The sequence below is a fragment of the Grus americana genome, chromosome 4 (assembly GCF_028858705.1).
Source record: "Grus americana isolate bGruAme1 chromosome 4, bGruAme1.mat, whole genome shotgun sequence".
NCBI classification, from domain to species: Eukaryota; Metazoa; Chordata; class Aves; order Gruiformes; family Gruidae; genus Grus; species Grus americana.
The window spans coordinates 26,844,623-26,862,716 of record NC_072855.1 but is presented as its reverse complement, the minus strand read 5'-3'; the positions used below and the strand labels follow the sequence as shown (position 1 = coordinate 26,862,716).

The following is an 18,094-nucleotide window of genomic DNA, read 5'->3' as shown; positions in this document are numbered from 1 at the left end:
CGCATTTCCCTTTCTATTAATGTGCTGCTTGGAATGTATTATTGTACTGTATCTTTAACCTTTTCACAGTAATTACTGGTTTCTCTTTCATTTATTATCCCATTTGTGTAAATCTGCTTTGAATATTGCAAATAGGACTGAATCCATAAAAGATACTCAGTTGCTGCCTGTGCTGATCTAATTGGGACTTCAGTCCGAAATTCTCAAAACCATTCAGTTCCAGAAACATCTGAAGTTTAGTATTAATTTCTCAGACACTAATGTCTGCTTCTGGGCATGGCCAGCGCCTCCTGAGGTGACAAATTCGGTGCGCAGTCCCAGTGAGAATCAGAAACTGAGAATACCTGCCTGTCTCAGAAAGATACTCTTCTAATGGTTCTCAAAGCATATCAACTAAATCAAGCCTTACACCAGTAAAAGAGTGAGTGCCTTTAACTCCACCTCTGCGATACAATTCAGTAATTTAAAAACTCATGCAGGATGTGGGAACTTTATGTGCATCTCTCTCCCTCACTTGGAGGTAATTCAGACCCACAAATCTCACCACCTACATATAAGCAGTTATAGGAAAAATAGTATATAGGCATTTACGCAACTACTACATTCTAATGGATAGCACAATGAATGAACTTAAGTATTTTGACACCTAAGAAAAAAATGGAATTTTAAATTATACAATTTCTTGCTGGTTTTCCTCTCTATTATAACTTCTTACCCATATATATATGTAGATTTTATACATTACCATGTTCCTTCCACTACTTAAAATTAATTATGTACATTATTCTAAATTGAACTAATTGAAGCTATCGTACCTTAGCATTTTTCTTCGTATACACTGTATTTTATAGAAGAAATTGAATGGTTTTGGAATTTGTTGTTTTTAGAGATTTTGTAAAAACTTTATACATTGTTCTTTAAGGCAGAAGAACTTTTATAGTAGTAAGCACAGTGGGAGCAGCAGGGTGTGTTATACTTGATATGACATAAAGGTGGCTACTTCACTGTTGAAATAACTGAATATTTTATGTAGTACATGTTCACTCTCTGAAGTTATTGTGAGCAAAACATGGTTTTGAAGGGAATGCAATTCCTACAAATTTGGAAAAGCAGTTGTTTATACGGAGATGTATCTGTCAACAAAAATAAACACTCTTGGGGTTTGAATTCAATGTGACACCAAAATAGTCTGACTTATGAACCCAAATTCATTTATTTGTTGTGATAAAACTGTATCGGTACTTGAAGTGGATAGTCTTGTTAGCGTGTTTGTTTATGCATGTATGTATATAGAAGTTTTAGATGTGTGTACATGCATGCAGTTGTCTCGGGGGCTGTTGTTGGGTGAGGTTGGTTTAGGTTTTGGTTTCTTTCTAAGAATATAATTAGAAGTCTGTAACATCAGAATAGTTTCCTAAACATCTCTTAGACCATAAGAGCTTATTTTAAAAGGTCTGGTCTAGCTTTTTGAGCTGTACTGTGTGTAACTAAAAGTCCTGTCGATGAATACTGTGGCTCAGATTGGAAGCAGGATTTTTGTATGCTCTCCTGGAAGCCACCTCACTGACCAGGTGGGCTCTGGCAGGGCAGAATTCACAGGGTTTCCCTGAAGCAAATCCAGGCCTTCTGTAAGCATTTGAATTAAAAGATTCAGAAATTTAACTGTGGAAAAAAATTGTGGTGTGATAGAAACAAATCCATATGGACACGTCTGCTTGCCTATGCAAATACTGCTTGTCTAATTTCTTCAAATGCGCAAGTCAGACTTGAAGACTTCATCCAAATATATTTGGCAGAGTTTAAATGAACAAGTCAAAAGCTGACCTCTACTTCTGTAGCTTTTTGTCTGTTTTGCCTTGGCCTCATCTGATAAATTATGTTGAAGGAGATTTTCAGGGTGGGGGTTTTTTCCAAATGTGTTCATTAAAAATACCCCTTTTTTAAATAAACTGTAGATTTACAAGGAGATTTTACCAACTATATTCCTTTTTATAAAGTTCAAATGTATTCTCTTTCAGCTCCTTAGAGCTGGTAATGAGTTCTACCTACTGGTTTATAGTCTTACCAGTCAGTATTCTTGATTCAATATTCATCCAACCATTCAGTCCTAACTAGATGATGATACCTGTCTTCTACAAACATCTGTTTCATGGCTTCTTTAAGACAGAAAAAAAACACTCTAATAAGGATTCAATTTAACTTTTTCATATTAATGTCATGAAAATAGTAAGGTTCTTGCTGCTTATTGCTGGTTCTATTCCAAGAAAATAAAACACTAATGCACTTGAAGAGGAGAGAAAAAGCATATGGAGCTGATGGAAAAATCATTCATTGGATGCAGAGGAAAGGTTTCATCTAAATATTTTGAAACTCTGATTTTTCATCTGTTCCTATAACAATACCTATACAGCTCTGATAAATGTGTTTAGATGGAGAGCAATACAAGATAATGGCTCAAGGAAAAATGGAGTTGTAATAGAAGAAAAAAGTCTGTTCATGCTGCAAAACCACTCTTATGTTGGAGCATTGAAGCTAGCAGCCCAAAGTTAAATCGTAAGAATTGTTGGTTTGTGTTCAGCTTTTAGTATCAAAGCATCACCCAGTAACTTACTGAACAAAGAAACAAGTATGTCACATATTTTTGCAAGAAAAAATAGTAAAATTAAAAATTACTTTCTGACAGAGTGCCAGCAGTTTTGTTCATTGTCTAGGCCACTACCCCCCGGCTTCTTTGACATGTTCCTAAAACTATAATCACGTGTATTTTTCTTTCTCTCTCTTGCTCTGAGTTTTCCAAAAAAAGCAAAAGATCCCTTTGATCCAAAATGTCGTGTTGTTCTAGAATGCTGAAGCAGTTCTGACATCAAGAACTTTGTTTTCTGGTCTTTCAAGATTGCTATTCCCACACTTGACCAGCTCATCCCAACTGTACAGTACTGTTCCTCACAGTGTGGGAACTAGATGGCTCTCCACATTATGGTACTCCTAAGTCCTATAAATAGTGGCAGCTAGGTTGCCAAATAGGTAGTGAACCAAAAGAGTTGAAAGGTGGCTTCTAGCTCACATAAGCAGAGATATCCTGGCACAAGTGTTCTCCTGACATGAATAACTGGTAGTTATATAGCTGATATCTGTTAGAGATTTGTGACAGGCATCTAGGTGACAGTAGCTAGAATATGTTTCTTTAGTAAAATTCTGATTAAACCTTAGAATCTACAGTCAAACAAGAAACCGGTTACATTTTGTCAACCTTATAACAGTTTTCTATTCCAGTTTAACAAAAAAAATAGTCCCTAGTGAAGAAAACTTCATTTGTTTTCCCTGATTGGTGTTGTTCAGATAAAAACTGTCAGTTCACCATTGTCTTTCTGCAGACAGCCTAGAGGGAAAAATGGACAAAAAATGTGAGAGAAGCAATGGGATTTATGAAGCAGAAGAAAATGGAAAAATAGGCTGTAAAATTGAAGAAGGATATGTGATAATAAAGGGGTAATAACCTAAGTAGTTAATTATATAGTATCCCTGGCTAATTCAGGTACTGTAGCAGATCAAATTTGTTACGAATCTTCTAGTAATCTGAAACAAGACTTAGAAATGTTACAGAATCATAGAATCATTAAGGTTGGAAAAAACCTCTAAGATCATCAAGTGCAACCGTCAACCCAACACCACCATGTCTACTAAACCATGTCCCAAAGTGCCACATCTACACGTTTTTTGAACACCTCCAGGGATGGTGACTCCACCACCTCACTGGGCAGCCTGTTCCAATGTTTGACCACTCTTTCGGTGAAGAAATTTCTCCTAATATCCAATCTAAACCTCCCCTCATGCAACTTGAGGCCATTTCCTCTTGTCCTATCACTAATTGCTTGGGAGAAGAGACCAGCACCCACCTCACTACAGCCTCCTTTGAGGTAGTTGTAGAGAGCGATAAGGTCTCCACTCAGCCTCCTCTTCTCCAGGCTGAACAACCCCACTTCCCTCTGCTGCTCCTCATAAGACTTGTGCTCCAGACCTTTCACCAGCTTCACTGCCCTTCTCTGGACACACTCCAGCAGCTCACTGTCCTTCTTGTAGTGAAGGGCCCAAAACTGAACACAGTACTCGAAGTGTGGCCTCACCAGTGCTGAGTTCAGGGGGACAATCACTTCCCTAGTCCTGCTGGCCACACTATTCCTCATACAAGCCAGGACGCTGTTGGCCTTCTTGGCCACCTGGGCACACTGCTGCCTCATGTTCAGCCAGCTGTCAACCAGCGCCCCTAGGTCCTCTTCCCCCAGGCACCTTTCCAGCCACTCTTCCCCAAGCCTGTAGCATTGCATGGGGTTGTTGTGACCTGAGTGCAGGATTCGGCACTGAGCCTTGTTAAACCTCGTACAAACCAAACTGGCCTCAGCCCATTGATCCAGCCTGTCCAGATCCCTCTGCAGAGCCTTCCTACCCTTAAGCAGATTGACACTCCCTCCCAATTTGGTGTCATCTGCAAACTTACTGAAGGTGCGCTCAATCCCCTCATCCAGATCATTGATAAAGATATTAAATGTTTTAAGACTGGCCCCAAGACTGCGCCCCGGGGAACACCGCTTGTGACCGGCCACCAACTGGATTTAACTCCATTCACCACAACTCTTTGGGCCCAGCCGTCCAGCCAGTTTTTTACCCAGCGAAGAGTGCACCCATCTAAGCCATGAGCCACCAGCTTCTCTAGGAGAATGCTGCAGGAGACAGTGTCAAAAATTAATTAAGCTGAAGTTATTATTTACCTTCATATTACTTTTGCTTGTGCTTTAGATTTATTCATTTAATTTTTTTTCTTCTTGAGTTTATTCTAAGAATTAAGGACTATATTCTTCTAGTCTTATACACAGATCATAAAATACTGGGAATTCAAGTTTTATCTGCTTATAGAAAAGTGTTAAAATACCTTTTCTACCAGGATGATTTTGGTAGTAGTAGCAAAACATGATTCCTGTTGGAGGGAATTTGATGCACAGTGTTCGAGAGAGAAATACAGAAAATATTTCAAAAGTTTTCAGTGATTCTTATAACAACTTCGCAGTCTCAACATAGTCGTTATTACAGTAAAATATTTATTTGCAGTAATATTTATTCCCACATTTGCTGTCTGTCAGTACTGTGTAGTGTGGAAGCATCTGAACAACCAGCTTTATGCGTTATGTTCTTAATATTTTACCTGTTACGATTGTGGTTTTAAGTACAGATGCATAAAAAAGGAAAAAAACCAAACAAAAAAACACCACCATACTTCTTTGTAGGCATTTGTTGTTTATATTTAACATTGCTATGGAGAAGTGGGTCATACCACAGGACAGCTGTTTCGACCCATTACATGAAACAAGCTCCATTTAATTTCAAAAAAAGGTGCCATCACAGACTAGAAGAATGTTTTCACTGCAGACCTGAGTAAATCAACTCCTTGGATCTCTTTCTCTACGAATTGATATAACTGAGGTTGATACTTTTCTTTTATGCATAACATTAATAGAGGAAGTGCAGTATACTTTCAGTGTTTTTTAAACAAATTACAGTATTTTTTCAGTTTATGCAAACTGTATGTGGTTTAAATATCTGAAAGTAAATGCCAAGTCTCCTCATATTTGATGAGGTATTTACTTTGTAGATGTAATTGATGTATTTTTTTTCTTTGAGACTCCCCAATACACAGAAAACTGTTCTGTGATGCTGAACAAAATGCTTTTTTAACGTGTGATCCAGTGAATTACCAGGACGCATTTCCTGTTGTCCATATTTTGTCATATTGTGCATTATACCCATTTGAAAGAAATGACAATGTGGTTAAATATATTTTTATATCTTTGCAGTTCTCTTGCAATAATTGCATTAATAAATGAAGTTTCTGTAACTTACATCACCCTAATAAGAGTAGCTACCATTCATGTGTCAATAGACTACAAAGCTACTCAAACCTTTCCTCTAATGCTTCCATCCTTGCAATTCAAAAAGTTACTTTTCTTTGTAATGCCACATAAGAAAAGCTGATTGATTTTTAAAATTATAAAATAGATACAGCTCTAAGCTGGTATGGTTATCTTTCTTGAATAGATATGGTTGTGATTTGAATTGAAAACCAAACTGGGGAGGAGGGAAAAATAAACCAACGTGTTGTATATTTCATGCTAGTACAAGTCCTGACTCTTTTGGTTTGTTACTGTTGTGTGCTCTGAGTTGTTAGGCCTTTTTTCATATACCTACTTGATTAATAAGTTAGCTTAAAATTATAACACTTAGAGGAATAAGAAGTATGACATTAAGATTAAAAGCAAAAGTTCAGTATCTGCAGAACTTCTGAATTTATTGTGGTACTGTAGATAATGCACTGTAAAGTTCTCCAGAGCACCATCTGTTTCTGCTCTGTCTGACCCAGGGGATCTATAAAACTACTGACGGAAATTGAAGTTAAGGAACAAGCTGTATTTTACAGAATTTTAGATCATTTGATTGAGGTTTTCAGAATCTTTGTGAAAAACAATAATATTCCTTGTTGGATGATTTAGCTGCACCATGAAGGAAAGATGTATTAGAATATACTATATTAACAGTATTAGTTTCTTTAATATTGCTTCCTTCTGTATTATTGCACATAACCTGCTTATATGGAATTGTGCTTGTTAAAATACTAGATATATATCCTTTCATCCCCTTACTGATTTTTTTTCTTAAAATAAAAAAAAAAATTAAAATGTAGCTGTCCAGATACTTCAGTCTCTAATGAACAGGTTTTCTCTGGGGAGATGTTTGTCTAAAGTCTGATCTGAAAGGGGGAACTTGTTTTAATCTAATAGAAAGCAAAGTCAGTATTCAGGCTAGTATACAATCATAGAACAGTTGAGGTTGGAATGGACCTCCAGAGATCATCTATTCCAACCCCCCCAACACCTAGAGAAAGCTGCCCAGGACTACGTCCAGATGGCTTTTGAATATTGCCAGGGATGGAGACTCCACAGCCTCTCTGGACAACTTGCGTCAGTGTTCAGTCACTCTCACAGTAGTAAGTATTTCCTGATGTTCAGATGGAGCCTCCTGTGTTTCACTTTGTGTTCATTGCCTTTTGTCCTATCACAGGGCACCACTGGAAATAGCCTAGCTTCGTCATCTTTACACCCTCCTTTCAGGAATCTATCTCCATTGATAAGATCCCCCCCCCCGAGCTTTCTCTTCTCTGGGCTAGATATAGTCCCAACTCTGCAAGCCTTTGTTCTTGTAGGAGATGCTCCACGCCCTTCATCTTCGTGGCCCTTTGTTGGACACTCTCCAGTATGTTCATGTCTCTTGTACTGGGGAGTCCCAAAGTGGACCCTTCTCCAGGTGTGACCTCATCAGTGCTGAGTAGAGGGGATGTCCCTCAATCTCTGCTGGCAGTACTTTGTCTAATGAAGCTGAAGATAGCATTCACCTTCTTTGCCATAAGGGCACATTGCTGGTTCATCTTCAACCTGTTGTTCACCAGGACCCCCAAGTCCTTTTCTGCAAAGCTGCTTCCCAGCTGGGTGGCCCCCAGCATATATAGTTGCAGGGGTTTGTTCTTCCCCAGGTGCAGAACTTAGCACTTCTCCTTGCTCGACTGCATGAGGTTTCTCTCAGCCCATTTCGGCAGCCTGTTGAGGTCTCTCTGGATGGCAATACAACCCCTGGTGCATCTGCCACTTCTCCCAGTTTTGTGTCATTAGCAGACTTCCTGAGGGTACGCTCTGCCTCATCATCCAAATCTTTAATGAAGATGTTAAACAGGACTGGACCGCAGTATTGACCCCTGGGCTACGCTGTTAGTTACTGTCCTCCAGCTAGACTGTGCCACTGATCACCACCCTCTGGACCCAACCCTTCAGACGGTTTTCAGTCTACCTCACTGTTCATCCAGCCATTACATCGACAGCTTCTCTGTGGGGATCTTATGGCTTATGCCCTGCTGTGTTGTCCCTCCACCTGTAAAAGGTGCTGTTAATGGATACTTGTCTCTTGCATCTTTAAAAATAGATGAGTGCTATTTTGATAACTTTTGCAGAATACAGCATAATAAATACATTTAAATGGTTGCATATTTAAGAAAATTGCTGTGGTACTTTTCCTCAATATTAGCAGAGGGAGATATAAATAATACCCATAAAATTTGAAAAGTAATGATTGTCTTTAAGTTTTTCAATGAAACAAGAGAAGTACTGTGCCATGCTTTTAAGGGAGCCTGTCAGATAACTCAGTTGACAATCTGTATTTCTTAAAATTGCCTTGAGCTCTATATGGTAAACAAATACCGCAGTCTCCCAATTCTCACTTCATTAGCACAAAACTTATGGAAAATAGCCATTCTTCAATGCCTAGTATCTGGGGTAGTTAAGCTGAGTTAGCCAGTACTTCCCCCCCTCCCTCTGCCTTGCTGCTTATTACCAGTCTGGATTAAAATATTATCCAAAATTCTAGGTCTTCGTTTTGGGGGGAGTAACTGCTGTAGTAAATTTTTGGCAAGGGACTATTGCTTGTTTGAAATACAGTTTTTTAAGAACTTTCAAATAATTAAACAACAAAAGCTAAGGGCTTCCTTCATAGTCCAAAACTTTTTCAAGCCTGTTCTCAGCAAAAGACCCCTATAGGTGTTTTCCCACATTTTTAGCACCTTTTCATCCTCCTCCAATTTTTTTCCCAGCTTGTCTTTTACAGACCTGTGAGTCATTACAAAACAATAACTAGTAATCTGTATCTGTCTTCCCCTCTATACCTATGTTAACCTCTTGTTTAGAGAAATAAAATATTTCAATGTACCTTTGTGGAGAATATTACTACTTCATAAAATAACTCACTGATTTGTTGAAGATTTTTTTTAAGTGAATCAGAATTCATTCCGTAACACATATCCATTTTAGTCATCTATCCTCACCTGATTATGTTGCAGTTCTGATACTAACATATTTTAGCTTATTCAGTTTTTTAAATAGAAAGTTTGCTTTTAGTGTTTCACTTCAGGAATCCAGAATATTTTCATAAGGGGTTTTTCTTTTCCCATTTAATTCCCATTAGGTTGTTTCCATTTTGAGTCCTCAGACCTTCATGGTTTAATTGCACTTAGTCTAGTACTAGATATTTGTTAGGCAGAGTCTGCTGTTCCCGGGTATACTTCAAAGATCCTATTCCATAGTAGATAGCTACATTCTTGTTCTTTAACTGCAGAGATGCAAAGAGAAACAGCAGAGCTGATCTCTGAACTATCAAATTTACCTTTTGTGCTTATGATGGTCTGTCTTGGTAGTATTACCGTTCTAATATTCTTCCTTTTTATTGGTTAGTCTCTTCCTGGTATCAGCATTGAACTGAATTCTTTCCCTCAGCATATTATTGCCAATCTCCTTTATAAACAAAAGTTACGGGTTTTTTTCTGTTTAAAATGCTATGAATCAAATTCAGTATGCATTCCTGTTGCAGTTATGCATACAACACCACTTTAAAGATTAACGATACTCAGCTGCCATCTTTCTCCACAACAGCTTTCTCTCCTGATGCGCAATAGTGAGGAATTACATCAGTTCCTTCCAAACTCTAGTGAAACTTCGTGTTTCCTGTACTCGTTCCTGTTACACCTGTTAGAGTGCAGACAGCCCCTATTCTGTAGAACCACCAGAACTCATCTGCTCATCATGGCTTTACATCTCCTTTCCCAGATGCTATTTCTTGTGTCATCTTTGAATCAACTCAGATAGGTTTCCCTGTGAATCTTTTTTACTCTGAGGCAAAAGAGGACAGTCTAGCCTTTTATTGCAGAATAACTAATGTTCTCTGATTACAAGCACAATTGAAAGTAATGTGATAAATCTCACCTTGCCAATGTTTTCTAGCTTGTCTAATTCCACATCCAGGTGGCTAATTCTCTCTAATTTTCTAAAAGTTTGTTGGTTTGGGGGTTTTTTCAGTTAGTTCAAGCTGTAGTGCAACCTTGTATAGCCAAACTTTTGCTAAAAGAACCCACTTCTCTTCCTGATTCTTGGGGAAGCTTTTTTTGTGTGTCATTCTCCTCTCTAGCTTTTTGAGGAAATTTCCAGGTATTCGTATATATTATGAAGCCTTTTTTCTTTACTTTTTTCTTGCTTTTCATCTTTAAAAGCATTTCCATCACTGTTTCTGTCTAAAGTCAACAGAGCAGCAACTGATAATTTCATAAGAGCTATTCCTGGCACCATGATTTATTGCTGGTTTGTTTGGAGTTTTTTTCCAAATGTCAGATACCTATTGAGGTAACCTAGGCTTTCATAAAATGCAAGGAAGGAATTAAATGCCTATGAACTTAATTCACAAAATGAAAATGAGCAACCACTCTAAGCTACTCACAAGAACATGTAATAAGGTGCAGTCTTGCATTTCATTGCTTTCTGGGCTCAAATGCCTTACTGTAGTTAGAGATAAGTGCTAATCTGGTGATTCACAAACCTGAACTATCTCCCACAGTTAGACCCTTATCACCTGTGTTTTTTTAAAATTCCCATTTATCCACCAGTTAAATACTAGAACATTCACCCAAAATGAATGTTGCCCAAAAGCCAGATTTAAGTTTCTCTGCGCTTTGCAATTTTCAGGGTAATGGCTTTCTTTTTTTCTAGGAAAAAGTAAGATGTGTGTTCCAGTGAATGTTTATAATATTAAAATATTCATCAAAACAAGAGGACACATCTGTAGGAGGAGACCAGTTAATTGTCTGTATTACTCTGTCTGGCTTCATTAATGTTTATATTCTCTGTGTCACCACAGAGGTACTTCATGAAGCTTTATTTATAGTACATGTCTGTGTTTGTGAGCTTTTGTACATAAATTCTTATTATTTATAATATTTATTATTTGCTTTTATATAATTCATACCAGAATCTTGATCCTGCCTCTGTTGGAGGCATTCCACCCTTCATACCCACCTGCAGTGAGGAAATGAGGGATCTTGCAATGGAGTAGTAGTATCCTTAGCCGAGGAAAATGAGAGAAGCTAGGGAAAAGCGAAGATGTTACTTAGCCTATCCTTACTCATTTTCCTCATCTCATAGGAGATTTGTTCAAGTAAGAACTTACAGATTCTGCCTGCAGATGCCCACAGTTACTTGCTTCCTGACTGCCTGGTACTCCCTCTGCTTCAGCACGTCTTACTGTGGGTTGCATACCAGTAAGGCTTTGTTTTCTTTTGAATGTATTTGCAGAAAATGGAGGGACTCCTTCTTTAATATACGTAACAAGCAGAGTTCCTACTTAGTTCTTAATTAGTAGGACCTATGAGATGCTTTTTAAACTCTAAATAGCAAAGAAAGACTAGAGGCATTACAAGAACTCGCTTGTTGGAACCTCATTGCACGGTGAGTTAAATGCAAGTCTGTGTTAATATTGCAACAGTAAGTACTTTGGCATGTATGAAGGCAAACACATGCACATAACTAAAACCAGTGAAGCAGTCTCTGTAGGTTGTTGAGAGGAGAAACTGCAGCTGGTTTGATGGTATTGAGGAGGTGTTATTTTAATAGTTCTGTGCTTTATAAGGAGAGGAGACATACCTCGATGATACGTGAAACAGATAAACTGAAAATAGTTTCATAAGCTTTTCTGTAGCAAGAATTTTGCTGGTTTTTTCATTTTTCTCTTTACTTTCAGGAGACTTTTTAAAATCTGAGCTAGCTGTTTCAGTAGAACATTTTATAATGAAGAAAAAAAAGAATATTCTCTTCGTTTTGGCATGTAATTTCCCAACAGTGCATCTTCATTAGTGCATTAAAAATGTTTTGCAGCCAGGATTTCTAATCTGCCACTAAGCCCTGAAAGGGAGTAATTCTCGGCATTTTCTTTCTTTAAAAAGAAATAAGAACTTATATAAAAATCTGTACAATGCACTTAATAAGCAATGTGAATTCACTTCAGAAAGTCCTAATATTGAGCATGAGCTCCACAGACGACAAATTATTTATCTTCCCTGCAGGATTTGTAAGTCCTACAATAAACTGGGCTTCCCAGCTCTCATTTTGGATTACTTCTGAATTCCCCTGGGAGCCACTTTTGTGGCAGATTCCATTTGGTTTCACAAGGCCTAAAGGGGGAAAACTTGGCATAGACCACAAATCTCTCACATTAGGAACAATTTGTAAACCACGAACAGAGGCAGCCAGAGTCCGTCCCCAGAACAGGCTGCTCCTGTTAGTGCCATTGTCTGAAAAGGATTGGTTTGCCATTTCCCAGATGACCTGCCTATGTGTAGAGAGATGTGAAAAGTTAGAGACAAAAATGTTTTCTACAGAGTGAGGGGGGAGCTTTCTTGTACAGAAAGGAAGGAAATACCTCTGTGGGATTTTATTTTTTTCCCTCTTCGTCCAAAAAATACAAAGAGGCCCTCTGTCTTTAATGCGAATGTCGGCTTTAAATCTTTTAGATTTGGATTAACTCTGTAAAAGAAAAAAAAAAATCTGACAGGCTTTCAAATATGACGCAGAAAAACTTTTTTTTTTTCCCTCAATTCACGTTGTTCATTTGTAAAGCCAAAGGCTGGATGGACTGAATAGTAGGCGCCAGTTGTTCCTTCATTCATAGTTAGCATTACAATGGTCAGAATTAACATCCTAAGACCTACATTATCACTTTTGCTGTTTCACCAGCAAACATTTAATACAGGGTGGCTAACGCGAGCACAGCTCTTTGCTATGGTCTTATAAATTAAAAAATGTTGTTAACAATAGGAAGTAAGAGTCATAATTGCTTCAAGTTGTATTTTTTATGCTTTTTCTTGGTTTTTAGGAAACTTTGTCTCTCTAATTGCTACTTAATTATAAAAAGTCTTGCAAAATGTAGTTGTGATGACATTTCCTCTTAGCTGGTGGTTTAGGAAATGAGTATTTCATCAAGTATGTCAAAAGTCATGTTTTGCTTATAAAGTGACTGTGCTAATACATTTTGTCGGCTTCCTGATACTTTTTTTTTCCTGCGTTGAAAATGTGAATTGTTTTATTTTGAACCTGGCACTGCTCAGTGTTTACACCTTTTCTGACAGCTGTTGGCAGAAATAATTACTAGAATCTCAGGGCAGTATCTGTGTCCTTTTAACATAGCTGTGGAAAGTTGACCAAATTTTCAGTTCAAGTACATTCTAATGCTTTCCAAAGAATCAGTGTCTGTAGGAATTTGGATACGAAAGCAAGGTAAATAGAACTTTTTATCTATATGAGAATGAGATATTTTGTTTCTGAAAATAATTCACTTTTGTTTTTACACATGAACATATCAAGTATAATTCTAAATTGTTTATGTATATGCATTCAGAAATTAGATTTTAGCTACTGCAAGCTACCTGCACTTGTCTGCTAATTAATATTAGTAAAATTTCAGCTTGTTTATTTTAGTTATGTACTGAGTTTAACCTTTGAAAGGAATTAGTCTCCAAGTAATGAAGCAAAGGATTTGAAAGGGTATTGTTGTGTAGCAATGTTTCTTTCACTCTGTGCAATCTAATTACATTACAAAGGTATTTTTAATACTGACTGCAAAACCATCTTTCAGTAATATGCTTCATTAAGTATTTATCATACTCCTTTGCATCTATAATATTATTGATGTATATACTTGGGCATGAATTATAAGGGTAGATTAAAGGTGGGTTGTGGGGGTTTTTTTCCTTTAATGTCCATACATTTTGATGTTTGTTTTGACTTTATAGTCTGTTTCGGTTTTTAGTATGTTTACAGGCCAAGTTAAGTTATGAACAGATGAAATTCCTATGTGTTGATATAAAGCAGTGTATAAAAAAGCACACACAGCTAAAAGCAATGATCGGGTTTGCAAATATTTCACCATGTGTTAATGTGTTATGTCTTCATTTAACACTATGTTGCATACTTCTATAATTATGTAATTAGTTGGTTTTCTTAGTTCTCATTTTTAAGCAGTTTGTTGAACAGGAGTCTGTTCAACTGTGGTACAGTGAGTTCTGTTGGAGATAACTTTGATCCCGGTTATATTGCGAAATGATTGTAACAGTGTCCAGTATCCATATCAAGGGTCAGGAACCATTCTATCCTGTTAGGCTTTATTGCAAAGAAATTGTGCTCCTAATGTATTGACAAAGATTGTGCAGGTGAGGGGATGGATTTTCAATAAATCTGATGTTAATGGAAATGTTTACAGTCAGCACAGTGGTGTAGAGCAGGGTTACGGAGGGGTAGATTCCCCCTCTCTCTAAGAGCTAAACAGTGTGATCTTTCTACCAGCTTCTTAACATGAATTAGTGCTTACTAGCTACTGGATTGCTATAGCGACTCGGGATTTTAGAAAGGAGCTAAAGTTTTATTTCACATTAGAGAGTCTAGAATGTTTCATTTAAATTTGCTTTTGATACCCTCAACCAAGTAATTGATATTTCTAAGGCTTTTTTTCCTAGTTCTTGTCATAATGTCATCACATTTTGTGGGTTTTTTTCTCCAGGCAGCTATGATGTTCAGCTCTGGAGTGTTTTGGATGGGACTTCTATGTATTCCTATGACAGCTTTACTTTTTGATGTAGTATACAAAGTGTGAGTACAGAAATGCCGAGGTTTACGGGAGAAAGTACTGACACTTAAATGTGTGTTCTAATTGCTAATATAAGAAAAGCAAATGAAGATCAGCTCTGATGATTATCTAAAATTATTTTTCACCTTGTTTGTTTTTGACAAACTTTTACAGTTGTTATTAGTATTTAAAATGTAATTGCCATGTGTTTTTTATAAATATTTGTTGTTTCTAACTTGCAAGAACAGCTGATAAAATATATTATTTAGACTTGCTTTATAATATTTCTTCTTGAAAAGCTTGATTTTAAGTCATCTGCAAAAATGGTTTTGTAAATTGAATGTTTATATAAGTGTTAAAACAATCTGTTCTTTAACTTCAAGAAGAGTAAATCTGGCAGTATTTCGCATTACTTACAGAGTGAAGAGAGCTACTTTTAAGACACTGGTAGATGAAGTTCAGGAGTTGGAAGCAAAGTCTGAGGATCCTGGGGCAGTTGTGCATGGCAAGAGGTACTGTAAAAATCTGTCGATCATTGTCTTTAAAAAAAAAAAAAAGCTAAATATTTCCAGCCTTATATATGTATCAAAGACAAAAGATTATTTTTCAAAATCCATGCAAACAAAAGGCATCTGTAAAGAGATTTCAGGTCTACTGAGCCCATATGTTTTTTCATGTGCTTAGATGTAGGTTTTACCAAAGGCTTAAACTGATGTGTTTCTTTGTAGCTGACTGTTATGTTTCTAGTTACTATGTATAAAACAAATCTGAGGTACGATTTTAATTCTGTCACTTTTGACTGTGTTAACGCTTAATACAAAATGAGTTTAAACCTGCAGCATTCACTAATATAGTTATAAACTGGGCCTAAGCACAATAAAAAAAATAAAATAAATTTTTAAAACCTGCTTGGTAGCATAGGGGAAAACAGTAAAATCTGTCTAGGATTTGCTGAAATTGAATAGAACAAGCCGGCTTTCTATCTAATGCCAGTCCAGAGCAAACAAATTTGACAAAATTATTTCTTACCTCATATAAGTTAAACTTAAGACTCCACAAGAATTCCCTTGTTACATCCTCCTTCGTGGGTCAGGCAGGTAATTTTAAAAGGGAGAAGGTAAAATTGAACAATTGGACAATTTCTATGTGTAAACTCAGCGTAAAGGTGTGTGTGCTCACTGAAATACGTAAGACCTTTTAACCCTAGCTGAACTCGTAGCAAGTGCTTAATGAACGGGAATATGAGATGACAAAGCCCCCCTCTGTCCCCCTTCCAATTCATTTGTGCCATTTGGCTGAGCTAGAGCTTTCTTTCCTTGTCTTCATTCTCATGGGTTTTGTGAAGTCTAGAAAAAGCCAAAACTGTTGACACTTGATTTTCCTGTTCTTTCTCTCCTTTGGACTGCTGGTTTTTTACTATCCTCATGGCAAAGGGCTTAGCCAAGGCTTTTTTCCTACCAAGGTATGCATGGAAAGAGACCAGAAGAAACACAAACAGCCACTTCTTTCAGTGTAGGTTCAATTTTCGGGAAGCACCTTTTGTTCATAAAGATGCTTAAGTTCCCTTTTTCCTTCAATCTTACTGTATCCCTCCTCCAGTTCTGTGGGAATCAGCTTACTAGGATTTAGCAGGTTGAGACCAAATTACATTGGATACCAAGGTGATGACCACCGTTTCTAATGGGTGGAATATCCAGCTCATGTGAGTGTTTGCTCCTACTTTTCCTTTCTTTTCCTAGAAATTATTTTCACAAGAATGTTTTGTCTCTAGTGGAATTCATCTTCCCTGGTACCATAGACAAATACCAGGGGACAAATACCGTGAGGCCTGGAAGCTTCTCCCACCACCTGTGGAACACCTAGTCTAGTGTGGTGGGCTACATAGGAGCTCATACCTGTATAGTGTCTCCCATCAGGCTCTATATGCTGTCTTTGTGGCAGCAGCTTCATACTGGAACTACTGCAAAATCTCCTAGTTGATGACGATTCCTGCATCGAGCATACTTCATCACTGTAAGACCCAACTAGTGCTTGCAAGAGTAAGTTCTCTTCCCTTTAAAGGTGATCTAAATTGGTTGTTACGGATGCCTCTCTCCAGTGGCAGTGCTCATTCAGGCAGCTTCAGGGCAAGATCTTCTTCCAAATTAACCAACTCATATATCAATGTGCTGAGCTTTGAGCCAGAAGCAACATATGCTGCGTGCTCTTGTGCAAAGAGCAAAAGTTGTAAAAGAACGAATTACAGAAAAGAAAGCAGACATTAGTACTAGACAGTGCTAAAAGGGGAACATCTTGTGGATGTAGAAGAAAGTAAAGTAATGTACCTTTTTAGTGCTCCATACTTGCATTCCCAAGACTTCTCTTGTATTCCCAAATTCAGCTACTTTTACTTCAGTTGTCTAGGCAGTATGCTCTTCCTTCATCCTACAGAATGTCTTCCAAATCCCCTCTTATTTAGGTAAGAGGAACTTAGTGTTTTCACCACTAGTTTTATAATTATCTTTTGTCCTGGTTTCACGGTGGTGCTTAGTTACTGGCTGGGGTTAAACCACGACATCTTTTTATACCCACAATTAAGTAGTTCGGAGGGCTTCATGAAGGTGCTTTAGTTACCTGCCAGAATGTCTTTCTTAGATCCATTCTTTGTCTACAAAGTCATTGTTAGACCTGCATTCTTTGAAGTATGCAAGCATCCACCTAACGTGCAAATCAGTGGGAGTTATACATCTTAATACCTCTTCAGGATTTATTCCCTCCATGATTTTTTTTAAAACTAGATCTTAATTCAGGTAATAGAGCCAAATCTTCACCCTTTATGGACCCTTATGTTAAAGAAATAGTCTCATGAACTGACTTACTTTCATCTTCAGAAATTTGATCGAACTATTGTGAACATTTTTGAGTCTCCTAAGTTCCAGAAGCCTGGATTAACTACTTACAGTGCAGAGTAAGTAGTTAAATTGGTCAGGAATTGGTAAGTTAAATTGTTTTAAATATGTACATGAGACTCTTTCTCTTGAGTTTAGTGCTTTTCATACAAGAACAAGTAGTTATTTTTTACAAACACTGCATATTCTTCAGCACCAAATAATATTTTTCTAGTGTGTGTACCTCTGGAAGTACCTTTTTATGTTGTAGCAGAAGAAGGGATTTGTTTTCATGAAATGCCAAAATAACCTAAGAAGATATAAATCACTGTTTGATTAAGAAGTAATTGGGAAATAGTGACATAACTCAGCAACTTTTCCACTCTGTCCATTCCCATCTTAAAAATACTACAACACAAAATAAAAGACTCAACATCCACAGATAACAGGTCAGGATTCTACTATTGGCTAGATGCTGTAATCAGACAGTATCTGAGTGTTTACTTAGAAGTATATTAGTGTTAATTTTTATGGCTGTTTCTTCAGCTAGAATATATTTCTTGCGGATTTTTAGAACTGTGTTGACCTGATTGTGCACGCAACTAACATTGTAAGGCTTTACCTTTTGATGTTTTCCTATCGCACAATCTTAGGATGGGAATTTTCTATTTTAATTCTGAATTTGCTATTCCAGCTGT

The 18,094-nt window shown here is 37.3% G+C and overlaps 1 protein-coding gene across 5 annotated transcripts in view; it reads left to right on the top strand.

The window, feature by feature from the left end:
- Nucleotides 1-18,094, top strand: part of ATP8A1 (ATPase phospholipid transporting 8A1) — a 121,450-nt gene that overhangs the window by 96,158 nt on the left and 7,198 nt on the right. For all 5 annotated transcript variants that reach the window (XM_054824015.1, XM_054824013.1, XM_054824012.1 and 2 more), the window contains 2 exons: nt 14,464-14,552; nt 14,949-15,041. In XM_054824015.1, the coding sequence (XP_054679990.1) occupies nt 14,464-14,552; nt 14,949-15,041 (182 nt within the window). The remainder of the gene's footprint in view (nt 1-14,463; nt 14,553-14,948; nt 15,042-18,094) is intronic.